This window comes from Papio anubis, chromosome 12 (assembly GCF_008728515.1).
Source record: "Papio anubis isolate 15944 chromosome 12, Panubis1.0, whole genome shotgun sequence".
Taxonomy (NCBI): Eukaryota; Metazoa; Chordata; class Mammalia; order Primates; family Cercopithecidae; genus Papio; species Papio anubis.
Window position 1 is genome coordinate 61,840,611 of NC_044987.1, and position 17,280 is coordinate 61,857,890.

The window sequence follows — 17,280 nt, forward strand, 5'->3', positions numbered from 1 at the left end:
GGGGAGATAAGACCTGGGGACTTTCTACTATCCCATCTCCATGACATGGAGCTTCCAGCCTTGCATGAGTCCTTTAGAACCGCCCATTGCAAAATGTGATGGAGGGCTGGAGGAGAGAAGCACACTCCCCGCTCATTCCCTGCCCTGACTTGTCTCCCCTTTGCAGGAGGATGTGCAACAGCTGCAGAGCATGTTGGGCTGTGAGCTGCAGGCCATGCTCTGTGTCCCTGTCATCAGCCGGGCCACTGACCAGGTGGTGGCCTTGGCCTGCGCCTTCAACAAGCTAGAAGGAGACTTGTGAGTCTTTGTGGGATGATGCAGATCAGGAGATGTTGCTGAGAGGCTGGCTAGGGCTCCACTAGGGTAACAATGTGGGAAGGGTACTGAACCGGGGCTACTGTCTCAGCAGCAGTGGGTTGAACGGTGTGTTAATGCAACAGAATGAAAGTCATGTTGAGGTCCAAGCTGGTTCCTCTTCTCTTCCCACACTTCCTGAAGTTTGGGTTATCTGCTCTTGGGGTATTGGGCTCCCTCCCTTGCCATCCCTGTTTTTGCATTACTGCTAGAAACTGCTAGATGGAGGGGTGGGTGCATTCTGGGTTGGGTGAACCCTCTGGGACTCACAGAACATCATCAACACAGTGGACCATGGCTAAAGGGAATATGCTTGGGGACTGGGAAAACCTGTGGATCTTTTGAGCCCCTGACAGGGCAGCAGTAAAAATGATACAAAAAAAAAAAAAAAAAGAGGTGGGCAGGGCACAGTGGACAGAGAAGCAGGCTTGGAGGCTTAGTTGGGAAGCATATTTCGAGAACTGAGGACAAACCTGGGGTCTAGAAATGGTGTCATAAATAAATTTCATGTCTACACCAACTCATGAACAGGAGTAGGTGCCTGAATTTTATTGCAAATGGATCTTAGTTCAGGGAGAAATAGTGCTGTGTCTGGTGAGCCATTTCTGTCCTGGGTGCAGGTTCACACTTGGGCTGGCGGGATGAAAGTTTGTGCTGCATCACATAGGTGAGGAGAAGTAGACAGATGAGGGGCTGAGTCCTGATGCAAAGAGATGCTGATAGGATGCTGGCCTCTGGAGTCTAAGCAAACAGGCTGGGTTTCAGGGCCTGGAGCTCCAGCAGGGGGTGGACACTAGAGAGCCTGGGACTAGGTAGGTGTCAGAGCCTGGGCCTGAGGTCTGCTGGAGTAGGGTGGAGATTCAGGAGTCCTAGGTCTGAGCTGCAGAACCTACCAGCATGGAACTGTGTTGACAGTTGGGTGGGCCTGGGGAAACGAAGATAGGGGCAAGGCAGAAGGCAGAATCCGCTAAGGCAGGGAGAATGTGAGATTGGTGGCATCTGGAACTTGTAGGCATCCTAATGGTGGGAGAATTTATGCCATTCAGCAAACAAATATTGAGCACTTAATGTTGCCATCCCAGTGCTGACCAGATGGCCTTGGGAAGGCCTTTGGGGAGGGGAAGGTAGAGGGAATGGGGGTCCAGCAGGGGCCATGACCTCTCGTTGCTGGCTGGGGAATTGGGTTCTGGGATGGCCCCAGAGCTGGAGGAGAGGTGGTATCAGCAGGAAAACAAGATGGGGCCTTGGTGGCAGCCCTGAGGCCCAGGGCAGGGGCAGGGCCATCTCTGGGTCCCACACATTTCAGGGAGTGAGTGTTGAATGACTACCTGAGCCAGGGTGGGGCTCAGCTCAGTGCAGTGACTGCAGAGAAGCTTCCTGAAATACAGCTAAGTAGCCAGAGAACAGGGGCTCCAGAAGCCCTTCAGCTGTGAGTGGGATGGGGCTGGTGGCAAGGCCAGGGATAGGATACAGTGACAACATTAGCAAAGCTCTCCGAAGTGTTTCCACTATACCACGCTCTGCACTGGGCATGGATGATATAGTCATGGCCCCATCTCATAAGACTCGAAGCTCATTTTCAGGGCGTAGAGGGAAGAGAGTGAGAAGGGTATTCTAGGCTGAGGGAACAGTGTAGAAAAAAAAAGCATGAAGGTGTGAAAGAGCCCGAGGTTTTCTCAGAATGATGAGGATCTTTGTGTGGCTGAAGCTGAGAGATGTCCAGGGTTGAGGGGTGAGAGGTGGGTGGGGCTAGCTGAGGGACTGCAAATGTAAGGAAGGTGTGCAGACAGACCCAGGGTGGTGGGGATGGGATCTAGATCCGAATCACTGGCTGGCAAGCATGAGTGGGGGATGCCCCACAAGGGCAGAGCACCAAGGTCAGCCAAAAAGTGGGGAAGGGCTTAGGCAGGGACGCCTCAGGGCAGCGTGATGTGGGCTGAGGTAGGTTCTTCCCATGACCCACACCATTGGTCCACCCAGCCCCATGCAACTCCCCAGTGACAAATCATTTGGTGGCCAGATTGAATGACCTAAGCAGGATTTGGGGCTGATCTTGTCTCACCAGAGCTAGCTCCCTGAGCAGGGCAAGCAGTCCTCTCCACACCACCACCCTAGGATTTCTGGGGGCACCGAATCAGGGCCAGCAGAGTCCAGGGAGAGTGGGGTAGTGACAGGAGCTGCACAAGACAGGGCAGTGCCACTTCCCCTCCCTAAGGCTGGAGGCATGCCTGGGGAAGAGCAAAACACCAGCTTGAGCCCAGGCAGTCTCTAGTCTGAGGGAGGAGACCCAGCTTTGGGCTGGGTAAATCCCAAATCAGAGGGGGCAGGTATGGCTCTGGTTTCAAGTATCTAAGGCAGACTGGAGCCCTCCCCTCAGGGAGCCCCCAGTCTGCAGGGCATGGGGGTGGGAAGCTGTTCCAAGGGCCTGTGCAGTGGTTATATAGTTGGCAGGTGGGTACCCCTGTGGGCTTCTGGTGGAACAGAAGTAAGGAGAGTGGGGAGAGAAGCCGGTCTTCCCTTCCCTCCTGAGTGAGCCCACACCTTCCTCCAGGTTCACCGACCAGGACGAACATGTTATCCAGCACTGCTTCCACTACACCAGCACCGTGCTCACCAGCACCCTGGCCTTCCAGAAGGAACAGAAACTCAAGTGTGAGTGCCAGGTGAGTGACCTGCCTTGAGTCTCTCTCGGGCACTGACTCGCCCAGTTTTCAGCCCCTGAGACCCATTCAGAAGGGAAATGCCCATGTCTTTCTGGACTGGTGGCAGCCCTTCCCCAGGTGGTTCCCTAACCTAATGACTTGGAGGCCTGCAGTTGCTCAGGACCCGCGCCACTGCCCGCAGGCACTGTATGTGATCGCCCTCTAGTGTTCAATCTGGGCACTACAGCAACACCTAGGCAGCTAGAGCTGGTGTGAAGGCGGCTGAGACACTCACTCAGGAGACTCCTCACTTGCGCTGGGGCGATTCCCCTACTCCTTCACTTAGTAGCCAAATGATATAATTAGACACTGACAGTTTCTGGCTTGTCCAGTGAGCCCTAGGGAAGGAAGGAGAAGACCCGGATGCTGTTGGAGGCAGGGGGTTAGATAGGGTGACCCCTGCACCCTGACCACCTATGATCTCCATTTCCTTCATTCCAGGCTCTTCTCCAAGTGGCAAAGAACCTCTTCACCCACCTGGGTGAGTGCACTGTTCTCTATGCCTAGCTGTGTGTGGGTACGGGGGCTGGCAGTTGCAGAGGAGAGGTGGGAGGGCTTGGCAGCCTGGTCTCACCATGCCCGGTCTTCTCCCTCACCCAGATGACGTCTCTGTCCTGCTCCAGGAGATCATCACAGAGGCCAGAAACCTCAGCAACGCAGAGATGTGAGTGACTGTATCCAGGGGACAGGACGAGAGAGGCTGTGGCCTTCAGTCCCCATCATCTCCTTTCCTGCCCAACCCACTTCCCCTTCTCTGCCTTCTATGTGACCTCATCACCTTTTGAGGGATCCTTTATTTCATGCCTGTCTCCCTCACTAGACTGTAAGCTCCGATGACAGCAGGGACAGGGCTGGCTTTGGATCCTCAGCTCCTATCACAGTGCCTGGCACATAGTAGGTGCTTCCAAAAAACACACTTGAATGGATAGGTTTCTGGAGCCAGCCAGCCCTGAGCAGAGTGGCTTACCTTGGAGCACTCCTCCCAGGCCTCGAAAATCCGGCCTTTGCCTCCTTATGGAAAGTGAGGGCGATCAGAGGGGGTTGTCAGGTCAGAGGGGGTTGTCAGGCCCCAGAGGACCGAACCCCCTCCCTCCACAGCTGCTCTGTGTTCCTGCTGGATCAGAATGAACTGGTGGCCAAGGTGTTCGATGGGGGTGTGGTGGATGATGAGGTGAGCGACTGTGGAGGGAGTATGTGGCCCTAGGGGTGTCCGGGAGTCCTCCGGGGGCGCTGGGGAGCGGCCCGACGTTTAATAGTCCCCTCTGTGGTCGAGTCACTAACTTCTTCCTCTCGACTCCATCTCTTCCCCGGCAGAGCTACGAGATCCGCATCCCGGCGGATCAGGGCATCGCGGGACACGTGGCGACCACCGGCCAGATCCTGAACATCCCGGACGCATATGCTCATCCGCTTTTCTACCGCGGCGTAGACGACAGCACCGGCTTCCGCACGCGCAACATCCTCTGCTTCCCCATCAAGAACGAGAACCAGGGTGCGTGTGGCTGCCCGGGGCGGAGGGGCGGGGCTGGGGCGGCACCTGCGCGGGGCAGGGCGGGTCCGAGCGCGGGGTGGGCAACACTTCCCCACCGCCTTCGGCGTCCCGGAGCAGAAGGGAGTCGGGTTTCATATCTGGGATGTCACCAGCCGAAACTGCGAGGGCAGGTCCCCGCCGGTTCCCTCCCTCCACCCAATCCCTCCCTCCAGCGGTGGTTCCTTGCCCCTCTCCCTTCCCCAGAGGTCATCGGTGTGGCCGAGCTGGTGAACAAGATCAATGGGCCGTGGTTCAGCAAGTTCGACGAGGACCTGGCGACGGCCTTCTCCATCTACTGTGGCATCAGCATCGCCCATGTGAGGGCGGGGGTGGGAGTAGGGTGTCGGGTGATAGGGGCGGGGCCCACCAGGGACCCTCCCTTCTCCTCCGGCTCTCCCTGTGGGTTGATCCCTCGGTCTGGCACTCAGTCCCGCCGCTGGGGTGCTGTGTAGCCTTCAGGACACGCTGGCCACCTCTGGGCTCAGTTTCCCATCTAAAAATTGGGGATACGATTTCCTGTCCTGTCAACTCTGCCTCCTGGGACCATGAGAAGCTCTCGTTGTCAAAACCTCCTCTCTTCCCTGGAAGCAGCCTCAGCCCACGCCGGGTGCTTTTTTGGAAGTGCTGGGTCTCGGTGTCCAGGCCTGCTGGCGCTCTGGCCTGGGAATCCAGCCCCAAGGTCCCTGACATGATCCCCTCCTTGCTTCTCCTTCCCTGCCAGGGGCCTTAGGCTCCATCACTGAAGCCTGGATCAGATATGGGGGGCGGTGCAAAGGGCCAGACCAAATGCTGGCAGGACTTGAGGTGGAGGAGCTGGTGCGGGGGTCTGGATGAAAGTGGGGGTGGGGTCTTTACTGTGGACTGGAGCTTGAAGGTTTTGACTGGGGCCAGAATGGGACAGGAAGTGGGGTGTCTTTCTGACCCCTTCGTCCCAGTCTGGGGCATTGCTAAGTTTTAACAGCCACCTTCCTTGAGCCCCATCTTTCCCTCTTTCCCCTAGTCTCTCCTATACAAAAAAGTGAATGAGGCTCAGTATCGCAGCCACCTGGCCAATGAGATGATGATGTATCACATGAAGGTGAGGCTTGCAGAGACCTCTGGTCCTCCTCCCAGATTCCCGGGGACCCAGGGCCAGGCAGGGCTTCCTGATCTATGTCTACTGAGGATGAGAGGATAGGCCCAGAGCCATAGCAGGCCTCTTGCCCTCCTTAGGGGCAGTTCCCACCCCTGCTTAGAGACCTCTCCTCCAACCTGCTTCTGAGCTGAGTCCCAAGGCTGGAAGTAGCCAGAGGAACCAGCCCAGGGAATAATTTGGTTCAGCCAGGTATTCCCCATGTTTAGGGAATAATTCCCATCTTGGGAATTACTGAGGGTTGGGAAGCTCACTCAGGACCTGTCCTCATGGCTTCCCTAGGTACAATGCCCATGGAGTCCTGGGCAGTCTTAATTGCTGATAATCTATCCCATTCCCTACCCTGGATCAGAGAAGCTGGCTTAGTTCCATGTATATGGTAGTTGCTGTTCATTTGGACATTTCCTCTCACCTGTGTCCAAACCAGAGAGGCCCAGACCTTGTGAGGTGGATCAAAAGTGTAGTAGGAAGAGTTAAGGTTAGAGTAGAAAGGTCTCCACAAAAGGAGGACTGCTACAGTTACTGTGTGTGAAATGCTGCCACGGTTTGGGGGTGTCATGAAGGAGTGTTCTCAATCTTTGCCAAGATTAGGCTGTAACAGATAAAGGGTGGTCACCTGCAGGGAGGCACGCGGGGTGGGCTGCAGGGCTGTGAGGGGAGGGTTGTGATTTCCTGCCCAGTTACAGTCCACAGCATGGTGGTCCAACTGTGGTGCATTCTGGGTGATGGATCCCCCACCTTCTATGGGAATTTGAGGGTGAAGACACCGGATGGGGTGAAGGCTATCTTCTAATGCTCTGGCTGGTCTCCTCTAGGTCTCCGATGATGAGTCTACCAAACTTCTCCATGATGGAATCCAGCCTGTGGCTGCCATTGACTCCAATTTTGCAAGTTTCACCTATACCCCTCGTTCCCTGCCCGAGGATGACACGTCCATGGTGAGTTGCTCTCCACTTGTGTAGCCAGAGGCTTAAGTTAAATGTGCATCAAGAACTTCCTGGGAAGACAGAGTCATCAACGAAGGCTGTGGAGGGTTCCTCAGAGATGGAGGGGCATGTAGTCTGCCATCATGAGGCCATGGGGCCTGCCCAGGGGCTAGAGGCTGGACTGGATGATGCCAAGGGCTGTCTTGGAACAACCATGCCCAGGGCATGTGACCTCAGGGTTTGCATCCCTCCCAACCCCGTTTTTCTAACATTTTGTGTGGGCTTGGTTTCAAGAGTTCTTAGTTCTTAGATCTCTAAAAATGCATAGCTCCGAGAATGGTTGCTTCAGTTATTTTGTGGTTCTCTAGTTTAGATTTAAGTTTCTAAGACTCCAGATTTTGAGTGTGGAGCTTGAAGAAGGGCCCAGGCGGGGGTCCCATCTTGATACTGGCAGCCCCTCTGATCCCTCCCTCTGCCCTCTCCAGGCCATCCTGAGCATGCTGCAGGACATGAATTTCATCAACAACTACAAAATTGACTGCCCGACCCTGGCCCGGTTCGTCCACATGCAGACAGCCCCAGTCTTCGCCTCCCTCTTTCCTACTGTCACATCCATTGCCCCTGGCATTCTGGAGAGGATCTCTCTAAGGATGACTGGGGAGACCCAGTTGTATGGGGGTGGGGAGGATCCATGAGTGAGAAGCAATTCCTAGACACTGAACTGTCAATAAAGGCAAGAAATGGGGCAAGGCAGAGCCTGGAGGCAAGGCCGAGAGTGTGTAACCAGAGGTTTAAGTTAGATGTGCATAGGAACTTCCTGCTAACACCGAATCATCAAGGAAAGCTGTGGAGGGTCCCTCAGGGATGGAGGGGACATGCAGTCTGCCATCATGGGGCCCTGATGGAGGAGGAGAGGCTGAGGCCCCTCTGCTGCCCTCTCCCCTCCCCCAGGTTCTGTTTGATGGTGAAGAAGGGCTACCGAGATCCCCCCTATCACAACTGGATGCACGCCTTTTCTGTCTCCCACTTCTGCTACCTGCTCTACAAGAACCTGGAGCTCACCAACTACCTCGAGTGAGTGGCTGCATCTCCCCCACATCTGGCAGCCGCTGGGGTCCCCTTCCCTGGGACAGGGAAGCACCCCCTGTGTGTCAGGCACTTTACACACACTGCCTCATGGGATCTTCTTAGCCCCAGGGGACTCAAGGGGAAGGCTGCAAGCCCCATCTTCCAGGAGGGGCTTGCTCACAGTCAAGCAGCCAGTGAAGACTGAGCCTGATTTAAACCTGGGCCTGCTGGGCTCCAAACCAGTGCTTCTTTCCAGGAAGGGAACCCAGGTGTTCCAACTCCTGTCCCAGTGGCTCCTGGGCATGTCATCCCCTTGGGGGTTTGGGGAGGGGACTGTGGGCTGATCTCTTTTTTTTCTCCTTTCTGCCTCTCAACCAGGGACATCGAGATCTTTGCCTTGTTTATTTCCTGCATGTGTCACGACCTGGACCACAGAGGCACAAACAACTCTTTCCAGGTGGCCTCGGTGAGACCCTGCCCTGCTCACAGTGGGGACCCTGCATGGGGTGTCTGGGAGTCTCATCCTCTCCCAGCCTGAAGGCAGGTGGGAGCCAGTGAGACCAGAAGCCAAGTTTAAACACAGGAGGAGGTTCCCCCAGGGTTTGCCCATGACTTTGAGATAGGAAGGAGGGGAGAAAGTTGGGAAGGGCAGGACACTGCTTAGCCTAAAGCAGTGGCACTTGGATCCAGATGTGAGGAGTGACCACAGTTTTCCTGGGCTTTTCCAGAAATCTGTGCTGGCTGCGCTCTACAGCTCCGAGGGCTCCGTCATGGAGGTATCACTCTTGTGTCCCACCCCCATCCTCTTTCCCCTCTAAGGCCAGTGACTTGCAAAGTTATGACCCAGCTCCCGCTATTCCCAAACCATGCTCTCCAGACAGGCTGCGAGAGCTGCAGCCACACCTAGGACATGTCTGGCTCATTTTCCTGGAGTGGGCTTGGAAGGGTGCAGGTGCAGATGATAGCAAGGATTTATGTTCAGTGCGTTTCCCTTTGGCTGCCTGGGAACACCCCATTCAGCCCCCTCCTGCCAAGCTTGGGATGGGCTCCACTCCCATCACTTAGCATCACCTTAGATTGTTTGGTTTGGGTCTGCCTACCTCCGCATGCACAAGGTCTGAGCCATTTCTGAGTTTCCTGCACTTGGCACAGGGCTTGCCCAGAGTGGGAGACACATTTCCAAAGTCACCTTGCCCTATGCTGCTTCCCACAACACCCCTCCAGAGGCTGCCTCTGCTTGCACACCCCCAGAGATGGGGTGCTCTGTCTCTCTCCCAGGAGGCCTGGTGGCAGTGCTGGTTCTGCCCTTTGCCCCCTGGGATAAGCTGCTCCTCTTCTGAGTGACAGCCATTCAGCATCCGGAAACAGGGGCATTGCCCTTGCCTCATCACTGCCTCTCCTTGTCAGCAAACAAATGCATTCTGCATGATTTAGTGTCTAGGACTCCAAGGGATCATTTCAAAAATGTTCCAGCTTTCAGGGACCCCAGAGCTTACGTTGTTGGGTCCCTCCCTGCATGTGACAGCTGAGGAGTCTGAGGGTCAGAGTGGTCTAGGGACTCGCCCTGGGTCACACAGAGGGTTGAAACAGAGCTCAGAAAGGGAACTGGGGCCCCTGACTCCCCCTTTCTGACTGCTCTGCTGACCTGGGGGCTGGAGCTGGACCAGGCCCTGCTTCCTCTCTTGGGGTCAGTGGTGAGGGGAGCCCCTCTGCCCCAGCCGGGACCCCATCACTCCTCTCCCCCCAGAGGCACCACTTTGCTCAGGCCATCGCCATCCTCAACACCCACGGCTGCAACATCTTTGATCATTTCTCCCGGAAGGTGATGGGGTTGGGGGTGGGGGTGGGGATTGAGGGGGAGAGCTGGGAGCTGGCTGGAGGTGGGAGAAGGAGCCAAGGAGTGGAGGCTCACTGGGATGGGTAAATGGGTGGGGGTGTCCAGCAGGAGGCCATGACACCCCTGCCCTTGCCCCAGGACTATCAGCGCATGCTGGATCTGATGCGGGACATCATCTTGGCCACGGACCTGGCCCACCATCTCCGCATCTTCAAGGACCTCCAGAAGATGGCTGAGGGTGACTGCTGTTAGCCCCAGGCCTTGGGGGTGGGAAGGAACAACCAGGGGAAGGATTTGCCAGGGGAGCATTCCCAGGGTGCAGACCTATCCCCTGCAGCATCAACCCTTCTCTGACTGCACAGCCCCACCAGGCAGACCCAGCACTGGCCCCTTGGCTCCCATCAAGAGTGCCCAATTCCCTACAGCACTCTGGGTTGGGCCCTGGGAGCCTTGTCCTCAGAAGGGCAAGGAGGCTGGGCCCCGCTCCTTGACCCCATCCTCCCCTCAACAGTGGGCTACGACCGAAACAACAAGCAGCATCACAGACTCCTCCTCTGCCTCCTCATGACCTCCTGTGACCTCTCTGACCAGACCAAGGGCTGGAAGACCACGAGAAAGATCGCGGTAGGTGCAGTCCTCCCTGGGAAGGCATAGGCTGCCCACCCTGCCCAGCTCTGGATGCCCCCTGCCGCCTGAACACCATCTCTCTGCTCAGCTCAGCCTGGCTGTGTTCTGGGAAGACAGAAACCTAGACCATCTCAGGGTGACAAATGGAGACTCAGAAAGGGGAACAGACCTAGCAAGTCAGTGGTTGGTGGAAGGTGGGCCCCAACCCCGCCACTCCTTGCCTGGGGCCATCGCCATGCCAGGCTGGGGCTGGTGGGACAGCTCCTGAGCTGGGACTGAATCCCTGGACCTCAGTTTTCTCTCCTGGGAACGGGCTGTCAGAGGAGCTTGGGTGGATGTGTCCTATGTGCAGGATGTGATGAGAGTGTTGGCCTTTCAGGAGCTGATCTACAAAGAATTCTTCTCCCAGGGAGACCTGGTATGTGTGGAGTGACCCCAGGATGTCCAGGTTGGGGGAGGGTTCCTGGCCTGGGGCAGGGAGGGCTTGAAGTAGCCTGACCCTGGTACCCAATGGAGGAATGAGAGGGACAGACCTGATGACTTGATGCCTGCAGGAAAAGGCCATGGGCAACAGGCCAATGGAGATGATGGACCGGGAGAAGGCCTATATCCCCGAGCTACAAATCAGCTTCATGGAGCACATTGCAATGCCCATCTACAAGTGAGTGAGCTCATGGGGACAAGCTGGCACCCTGCACAGTAAGGGTAGGCTGGAGTGGGGACATCACAGCAAACACATGTGCTGAGATTGGCCTGGCCCAGCTCCAAGTGATTCACCCCCTTGCCTCTGGGCACAACTGTCTCCTGCTGTGCCACTCAGTGGGTCCTTCACTTCATCCTTGGTCTGCAGTGGAAAGAGACCATCATGCTTTCCTAGGTGTCCTCCTCTGTCTCACATTCTTGTGGAAGTTCTTGTTTTTTTGAGATGGAGTCTCACTCTGTTGCCCAGGCTGGAGGAGTGCAATGGTATGATCTTGTCTCACTGCAACCTCCCCGTTCTGGGTTCCAGTGATTCTCCTGCCTCAGCCTCCCGAGTAGATGAGATTACAGGCACGTGCCACCATGCCCGGCTAATTTTGTATTTTTAGTAGAGATGGGGTTTCACCATTTTGGTCAGGCTGGTCTTGAACTCCTGACTTCAGGTGATCCGCACACCTTGGCTCCCTGAGCGCTGGGATTACAGGCATGAGCCACCGTGCCTGGCCCTTGTGGAAGTTCTATTTGCTGTGTAGCCCTAGTCTTTCTTGCTGCCCATGGTCTGATTTCTGTCCTCTTGCCCTCTGCCCCCATGCACCCACAGGCTGTTGCAGGACCTGTTCCCCAAAGCAGCAGAGCTGTACGAGCGTGTGGCCTCCAACCGTGAGCACTGGACCAAGGTGTCCCACAAGTTCACCATCCGCGGCCTCCCAAGTAACAACTCGCTGGACTTCCTGGATGAGGAGTATGAGGTGCCTGATCTGGATGGCACTGGGGCTCCCATCAATGGCTGCTGCAGCCTTGATGCTGAGTGATCCCCTCCAGGGACACTTCCCTGCCCAGGCCACCTCCCACAGCCCTCCACTGGTCTGAGCAGATGCACTGGGAACAGAGCCAGGAGTCCTGTGTTCTAGACCAGGACTTCCTGTGTGACCCTGGACAAGTACTACCTTCCTGGGCCTCAGCTTTCTCGTCTGTATAATGGAAGCAAGACTTCCAGCCTCACGGAGACTTTGTGATTTGTCCTCTGAGAGCACAGGGGTGACCAATGAGCAGTGGACCCTGCTCTGCGCCTCTGACCACACCTTGGCAAGTCTTTCCCAAGCCATTCTTTGTCCCTGCAGCTTGATGGTTTCTCCTTGCCCCATTCCTGCCCCACCAGATCTTTGCTCCTTTCCCTTGGAGGACTCCCATCCCTTGGGGTCTCCAGGATCCTCGTGGAAGGGGAAAGTGAGACATCTGAGTGAGCAGAGTGTGGCGTCTTGGAAACAGTCCTTAGTTCTGTGGGAGGACTAGAAACAGCTGCAGGGCGAAGGCCCCCCGAGGACCACCACTCTAGTGACGGTGGGATTGGGACCTGGGGGATACAGGGGCCCCAGGAGGAAGCTGCCGAGGGGCAGCTCAGTGCTCTGCAGAGAAGGGGCTCGGGAAGAAGCAGGATGGGCTTGATGGGCAGGAGGGATCCCCGCACTGGGAGACAGGCCCAGGTATGAATGAGCCAGCCATGCTTCCTCCTGCCTGTGTGACGCTGGGCAAGTCTCTCCCCCTGTCTGGGCCAAACAGGAGGGTAAGACAATCCATGCTCTAAGATCCATTTTAGATCAATGTCTAAAATAGCTCTGTCGCTCTGCGGAGTCCCAGCAGAGGCTGTGGAATGTTTCTGCCACCCTAGGGCCCAGAGAGCCCAACCCTGAGTCCCTCAGAGGCCCCCTGAGTGTACCCCTTGGCCTGAGCCCCTTCCCCATTCCTGCAGCTAGGGAGAGACCTGGCCTCAGCCCTGGCAGGGCTCTCTCTTCAAGGCCATATCCACCTGTGCCCTAGGGCTTGGGAGACCCCATAGGGCCAGGACTCTTGGGTTAGCCTGGCCACTGGCTTCTCTCTTTTTCTCTGTTTCATTCTGTGTGCGTTGCGGGGTGGGGGAGGGGGTCCACCTGCCTTACCTTTCTGAGTTGCCTTTAGAGAGATGCGTTTTTCTAGGACTCTGTGCAACTGTCGTATATGGTCCCGTGGGCTGACCGCTTTGTACATGAGAATAAATCTATTTCTTTCTACCAGTTCTCCCCTATGGGGCTGTTTTCTGACTTTGTGCTTGGGGTGGGTGGAGCGGGGTAATAGAACTGGGAGAGGCAAACGCCCTTTGGAACTCCATGGCTTCCAGAGTCTCTCACTCTTGATGCCTAGCCCCTCTTCTGGGGAAGTCATAGACCTGTTGGGGTACTCCTTGGGCCAGCCCTGTGCCAGATCGTGGAGGTTAAGGGGTGGGTGGCAGATGAGAAGGTCTGGCCATGCAGCAGTGATGGGACATGTTGGCTGGCAGAGATTGTGGAGTAGAGGGAAAACTGAGAGGTTGAGGCAAGCAGGCAGGTTGCCTGGAGGAGGTAGCCTGGAGCTCGTCCTAGACCCTCCCAGTGCTGGCCTGCCCTGGTCATGAGTGCCCATACGGTGACGGCCTGGGCCTCTGAACTCTGTTGCTAGCTGCAATGATGCCTGGCTGTGTCTCAGGAAGTCCCACATCCCGGTTTCTCTGAGTCCTGCCGAAGGGGCACCCTTGAGTCAGACTCCACACCAGATCCAGCCCCGGTTGTGTCTGAGGAGTTAGTCCCCTGCTTTCCTCTGCGTGAGAGTGTTTGCTTCTGCCCAGTCCAAAATGGGCACACTCCAGGTTGGGGCCACGAAGAGGCTCTGCCTGGTACAGTCTCCAGGCCCTGTCCCCAACTTGCCTACCCCCCTCTGAGCTCCTCTCCCTGTTCATCTCTTCCTGGCCAGTAAAGGTTGATGTGTTAAGAGGGTGGGCACTGGGGTCTCCTTTCTTGGTGGGAGAAGGAAGGAGATGGACAGGGCCATCTTGTGACCATCAGCCATTGCCAGCCTTGCCTTTGGGACCACAGAGCCCATCTGCTTCCTCTGCAGCTCCCCCTGCCCCACTAGCCTGTCTGGGTTTGGAATCTGCTCCTCTGGCTGTATGGTCTCCAGCTTTCCAGCTTCCCTTAGTGTTATGGGGCTCCAGGCTCCTCCCCTTCCCAGCTCCTGCTGTGGGCTCCCCAAGTCTGTCTCTGTCCTCTCACAGCACAGGACCCAGGCTTGGCCCAGTGGGTCCCCAGGTGGGGGTGGGAGTGTCAGTTTGTGACCCACAACCGAGAAGAGATGGCTATTCTAATGGCGCCTGGCTGACCTCAGGGTCACTGTGGGCTGATGTATCGGCTCTTATGCCTGACCCCTGACCCTGAGTGTGTGCGCATGTTCCTCTTCCACAACCCTTTGGGCAAAGGGGACCTTGACCCTGCATCTGCTGTCTGTCCCCAGCCCAGCCCTCCTTTGAGGCCCATGCTGTGACACATCCCTGCTTTTCACCAAATGGAGGGAACAACCACAGATATTTCCTCCTCATGCAGGACCCTGCGCTAGGGCCAAGGGCTAACTTTGTCTTTGTCCTGGTCTGGAAAGTCTCACAGTTTGATTGGAGAGATAGATCTAAACTCAGATGCAAGCCATGACAACGCTGTGGGGTGCCTGGCCACGGGGCTCCAGGCAGGATCATAACCCTGAGAACAACAATGAAGTTTGAAAGATGAGCAGATGTTGTTTTCCTACAGGCAAAAGGGGACAGGCACTCCTGGTAGAAGAAAACACTTTTGCAAAGGCCCTGAGAAGGGAAGGGACTGGCAGCTGGAGGAGCTGAGGAATGGAGGAGGAGGCAAGGCCAGACCCTGAAGGGCCTTAAATGCCGGGTTGTGGAGTTTGGCTTTATTCTGTGGGCAGTGGAGAATCCGAGAAAGGTTATCAGTAAGAGAGTGACTCAGAAGTGCATTGTAGAAAGATCCCCCTGGAGAGCAGGGAAGTGACTGCAAGGGGAGACGGTGGATAGGGATTATTCTGTGGGTGATGTGCTGTGTCCCGGGCTGGGTGAGGAGAGGAATTCAAGAGATGCTGGGTTGGCAGAACATGGTGACCAATGGGTCGGGGGATGCAGAGGGAGGACTTAGAGGGGCCCTGGGAGGTGGGATCTATGCCACTCCATGAAGAGCTAGGGGGACTCTGCTCAGCATCACCCTTACCCACAACAGGTGTTGGGTGGAGCCTCTGGCAGGGGTGAACTCCCTGCAAAGGTGAGCAAAACTGCTGTCTGAGGATGCCCGGGGAGGAGAGGTGGGAGGAAGGGAGGGAGGACAGATGGGAGGAGGCTCTGCACGGAGCCTGAGGGCAGCCCTCACCAGGTTACAGAACACAAGGCTTGACCCCATTGGCTTCCTGTAGCTGTTCTGCTCTCCCATCTTAATGGTTTCATTTTGCATTTTATTTAAACCTCACAATGATTCTAGCAGATACTATTAGTCTATTCTGCAGCCAAGTTGCCTAAGATTTGGAGAGGTTAAGTAACGCACCAAGGTTAGGATGTGAGCCCTACCTGTCTGATTCCTTTCTCCTCCTCTGGGATAGAGGAGGGAGACTCAGAAGGACGGGGTCTCCATCTTCAGTCTTTGCAAGACTATTGTAGGGCATTGGGGTGGTGAGCACAAAGTGGGTTGAGGCCCCAGAGAAAGATCTGAGAGCTGGGATCAACTGTGTGTGTGCCTGTGTGTGTCTGTGTGTGTGTGAGTTGGAGTAGGGGGCAGGGAGAAAGGAGTGGGGTGGTAGTGGCTTGTAGTGCAGCTCATGGTCACCAGGTGGTGTCCAGCCCTCACTGTCCTCACCTCCCCAGAGGTCAGAGAAGGGTATGGGGGCGCAGGGCGGGGGGCGGTTGGCAATCTCACTCCTGTCCATTCACCTACAGGTTGAATATCCCTTATCCAAAATGCTTGGGGCCAGAAGTGTCTCAGATTTAAGATTTTTTTGGATTTTGGAATATTTGCATATACATAATGAGATATCTTGGGAATGAGACCCCAGGCTAAACAGGAAATTCATTTATGTTTTATATACACACAGCCTGAAGCAGTTTTATACAATATTTTAAATAATTTTATGCATGAAACAAAGTTTGTGCACATTGAAGCAAGTGTGGAATTTTCCACTTGTGGCATTATGTCGGTGCTAAAAAGTGTTTTAGATTTTGGAGCATTTTGGATCTCAGAACTTTGTATTAGGAATTGAGGACTGAGCTCTGATTTTTTGTCTTACCCAAATTCCTACCTAAGAGGTCTAGGGAGTCATGCCCTACAAACCATACATTCTCATCAGATGGGTTTTACTCGACCCTATATGTCGTGATTTACTTTTCAATCCGACTCTGGCATAACATTATGAAACGAGGAAAAAAATATTTAACCCCAAAATATATTTCCTTGCCATACCTTGAAATTGCCCTGCAAAGTCTCATGTGGGAAAAATCCATATTCTATAGAGATTCCCTTCCCCCTTTGTTTTCCTTCCTTTCTTTCCAGATCCAGGAGATAATCAACTAAGTAAGAGCCAGGCACCCTTTTAAGTCCGACAAGAAACAATTTACAACTTGCTCTGTCTGAAGTCTGCTATCTGAGAGCTTCCTCTGCACAATAAAACTTGGTCTCCATAATCCTTTCTCTTTAAACTGAACATTCCTTTCTATCGATCCCAGGCCTTTAGACAAACTCAAAACAATTGTCAACCAGAAAATGTTTAAATTTACCTATAGCCTGGAACCCCCTCGCTTTGAGTTGTTCCACCTTTCTCAACCAAATCAATGTATTTCTTAAATGTATTTGACTGATGTCTCATACCTTCCTAAAATATATAAAACCAAGCTGTACCCCGACCACCTTGGGCATATGTTCTCAGGAACTCCTGAGGGCTGTGTCACAGGCCACGGTCACTCATATTTGGCTCAGAATAAATCTCTTAAAATATTTTACAGGCTGGGCACTCATGCCTGTAATCCCAGCACTTTGGGAGGCCGAGGTGGGTGGATCACATGAGGTCAGGAGTTCAAGACCAGCCTGATCAAGATGACGAAAAACCCATCTCTACTAAAAAAAATACAAAAATGAGTCAGGCGTGGTGGCAGGCACCTGTAATCCCAGCTACTCGGGAGGCCAAGGCAGGGAGAATTGCTTGAACCCGGGAGGCGGAGCTTGCAGTAAGCCAAGATTGTGCCACTACACTCCAGCCTGGGTGACAGAGTGAGACTCCATCTAAAAAAAAAAAAAAAAATTTTTTTTTTTTTACACAGTTTGACTCTTTCCATCAACAGAATGCTGCACCTGTATGACCCTCTCACACTCACACAGAGGCATTCTCACACTGACACATGCACACACACTCACATGCTCATTCTGTGACACACAGGCATGTTTACCTGCAGACTCCATACAGCCCATACCTTATACAGTACACACCCATACGGACTCCACAGGGAAAATGGAAACTGTTTCTTGGAGGCCTCCTGCCCGTGTAGCTGTTCTCTGAACAGAACTGAGGCCCATCAGTTCTAC

The 17,280-nt window shown here is 54.8% G+C and overlaps 1 protein-coding gene and 1 long non-coding RNA gene across 4 annotated transcripts in view; one reads left to right on the forward strand and one right to left on the reverse strand.

Moving 5' to 3' along the window:
- The window catches only part of PDE2A (phosphodiesterase 2A), a 101,570-nt gene extending 88,642 nt beyond the window's left edge, over window positions 1–12,928 (forward strand). For 2 of the 3 annotated variants that reach the window (XM_031653213.1, XM_031653212.1), the window contains 19 exons: window positions 167–297; window positions 2,906–3,017; window positions 3,498–3,537; window positions 3,657–3,720; window positions 4,155–4,227; window positions 4,371–4,548; window positions 4,792–4,904; window positions 5,588–5,665; window positions 6,535–6,657; window positions 7,131–7,201; window positions 7,597–7,719; window positions 8,092–8,179; window positions 8,442–8,489; window positions 9,461–9,535; window positions 9,689–9,788; window positions 10,062–10,174; window positions 10,557–10,595; window positions 10,732–10,838; window positions 11,478–12,272. In XM_031653213.1, coding sequence (XP_031509073.1) covers window positions 167–297; window positions 2,906–3,017; window positions 3,498–3,537; window positions 3,657–3,720; window positions 4,155–4,227; window positions 4,371–4,548; window positions 4,792–4,904; window positions 5,588–5,665; window positions 6,535–6,657; window positions 7,131–7,201; window positions 7,597–7,719; window positions 8,092–8,179; window positions 8,442–8,489; window positions 9,461–9,535; window positions 9,689–9,788; window positions 10,062–10,174; window positions 10,557–10,595; window positions 10,732–10,838; window positions 11,478–11,688 — 1,887 coding nt within the window. In that variant the 3' untranslated portion in view covers window positions 11,689–12,272. Of the gene's footprint in view, window positions 1–166; window positions 298–2,905; window positions 3,018–3,497; window positions 3,538–3,656; window positions 3,721–4,154; window positions 4,228–4,370; window positions 4,549–4,791; window positions 4,905–5,587; window positions 5,666–6,534; window positions 6,658–7,130; window positions 7,202–7,596; window positions 7,720–8,091; window positions 8,180–8,441; window positions 8,490–9,460; window positions 9,536–9,688; window positions 9,789–10,061; window positions 10,175–10,556; window positions 10,596–10,731; window positions 10,839–11,477 lie in introns of all 3 variants that reach the window. The other variant, XM_021926250.2, reaches the window with a different exon arrangement.
- LOC110741243 lies at window positions 876–4,111 on the reverse strand. Its single transcript, XR_002517111.2, has 3 exons — window positions 4,024–4,111; window positions 3,292–3,394; window positions 876–1,095 (listed from the first exon to the last, which is right to left on the reverse strand). It is a non-coding gene; the product is annotated as an uncharacterized LOC110741243 (long non-coding RNA).
- Window positions 12,929–17,280: the final 4,352 nt, after the last annotated feature.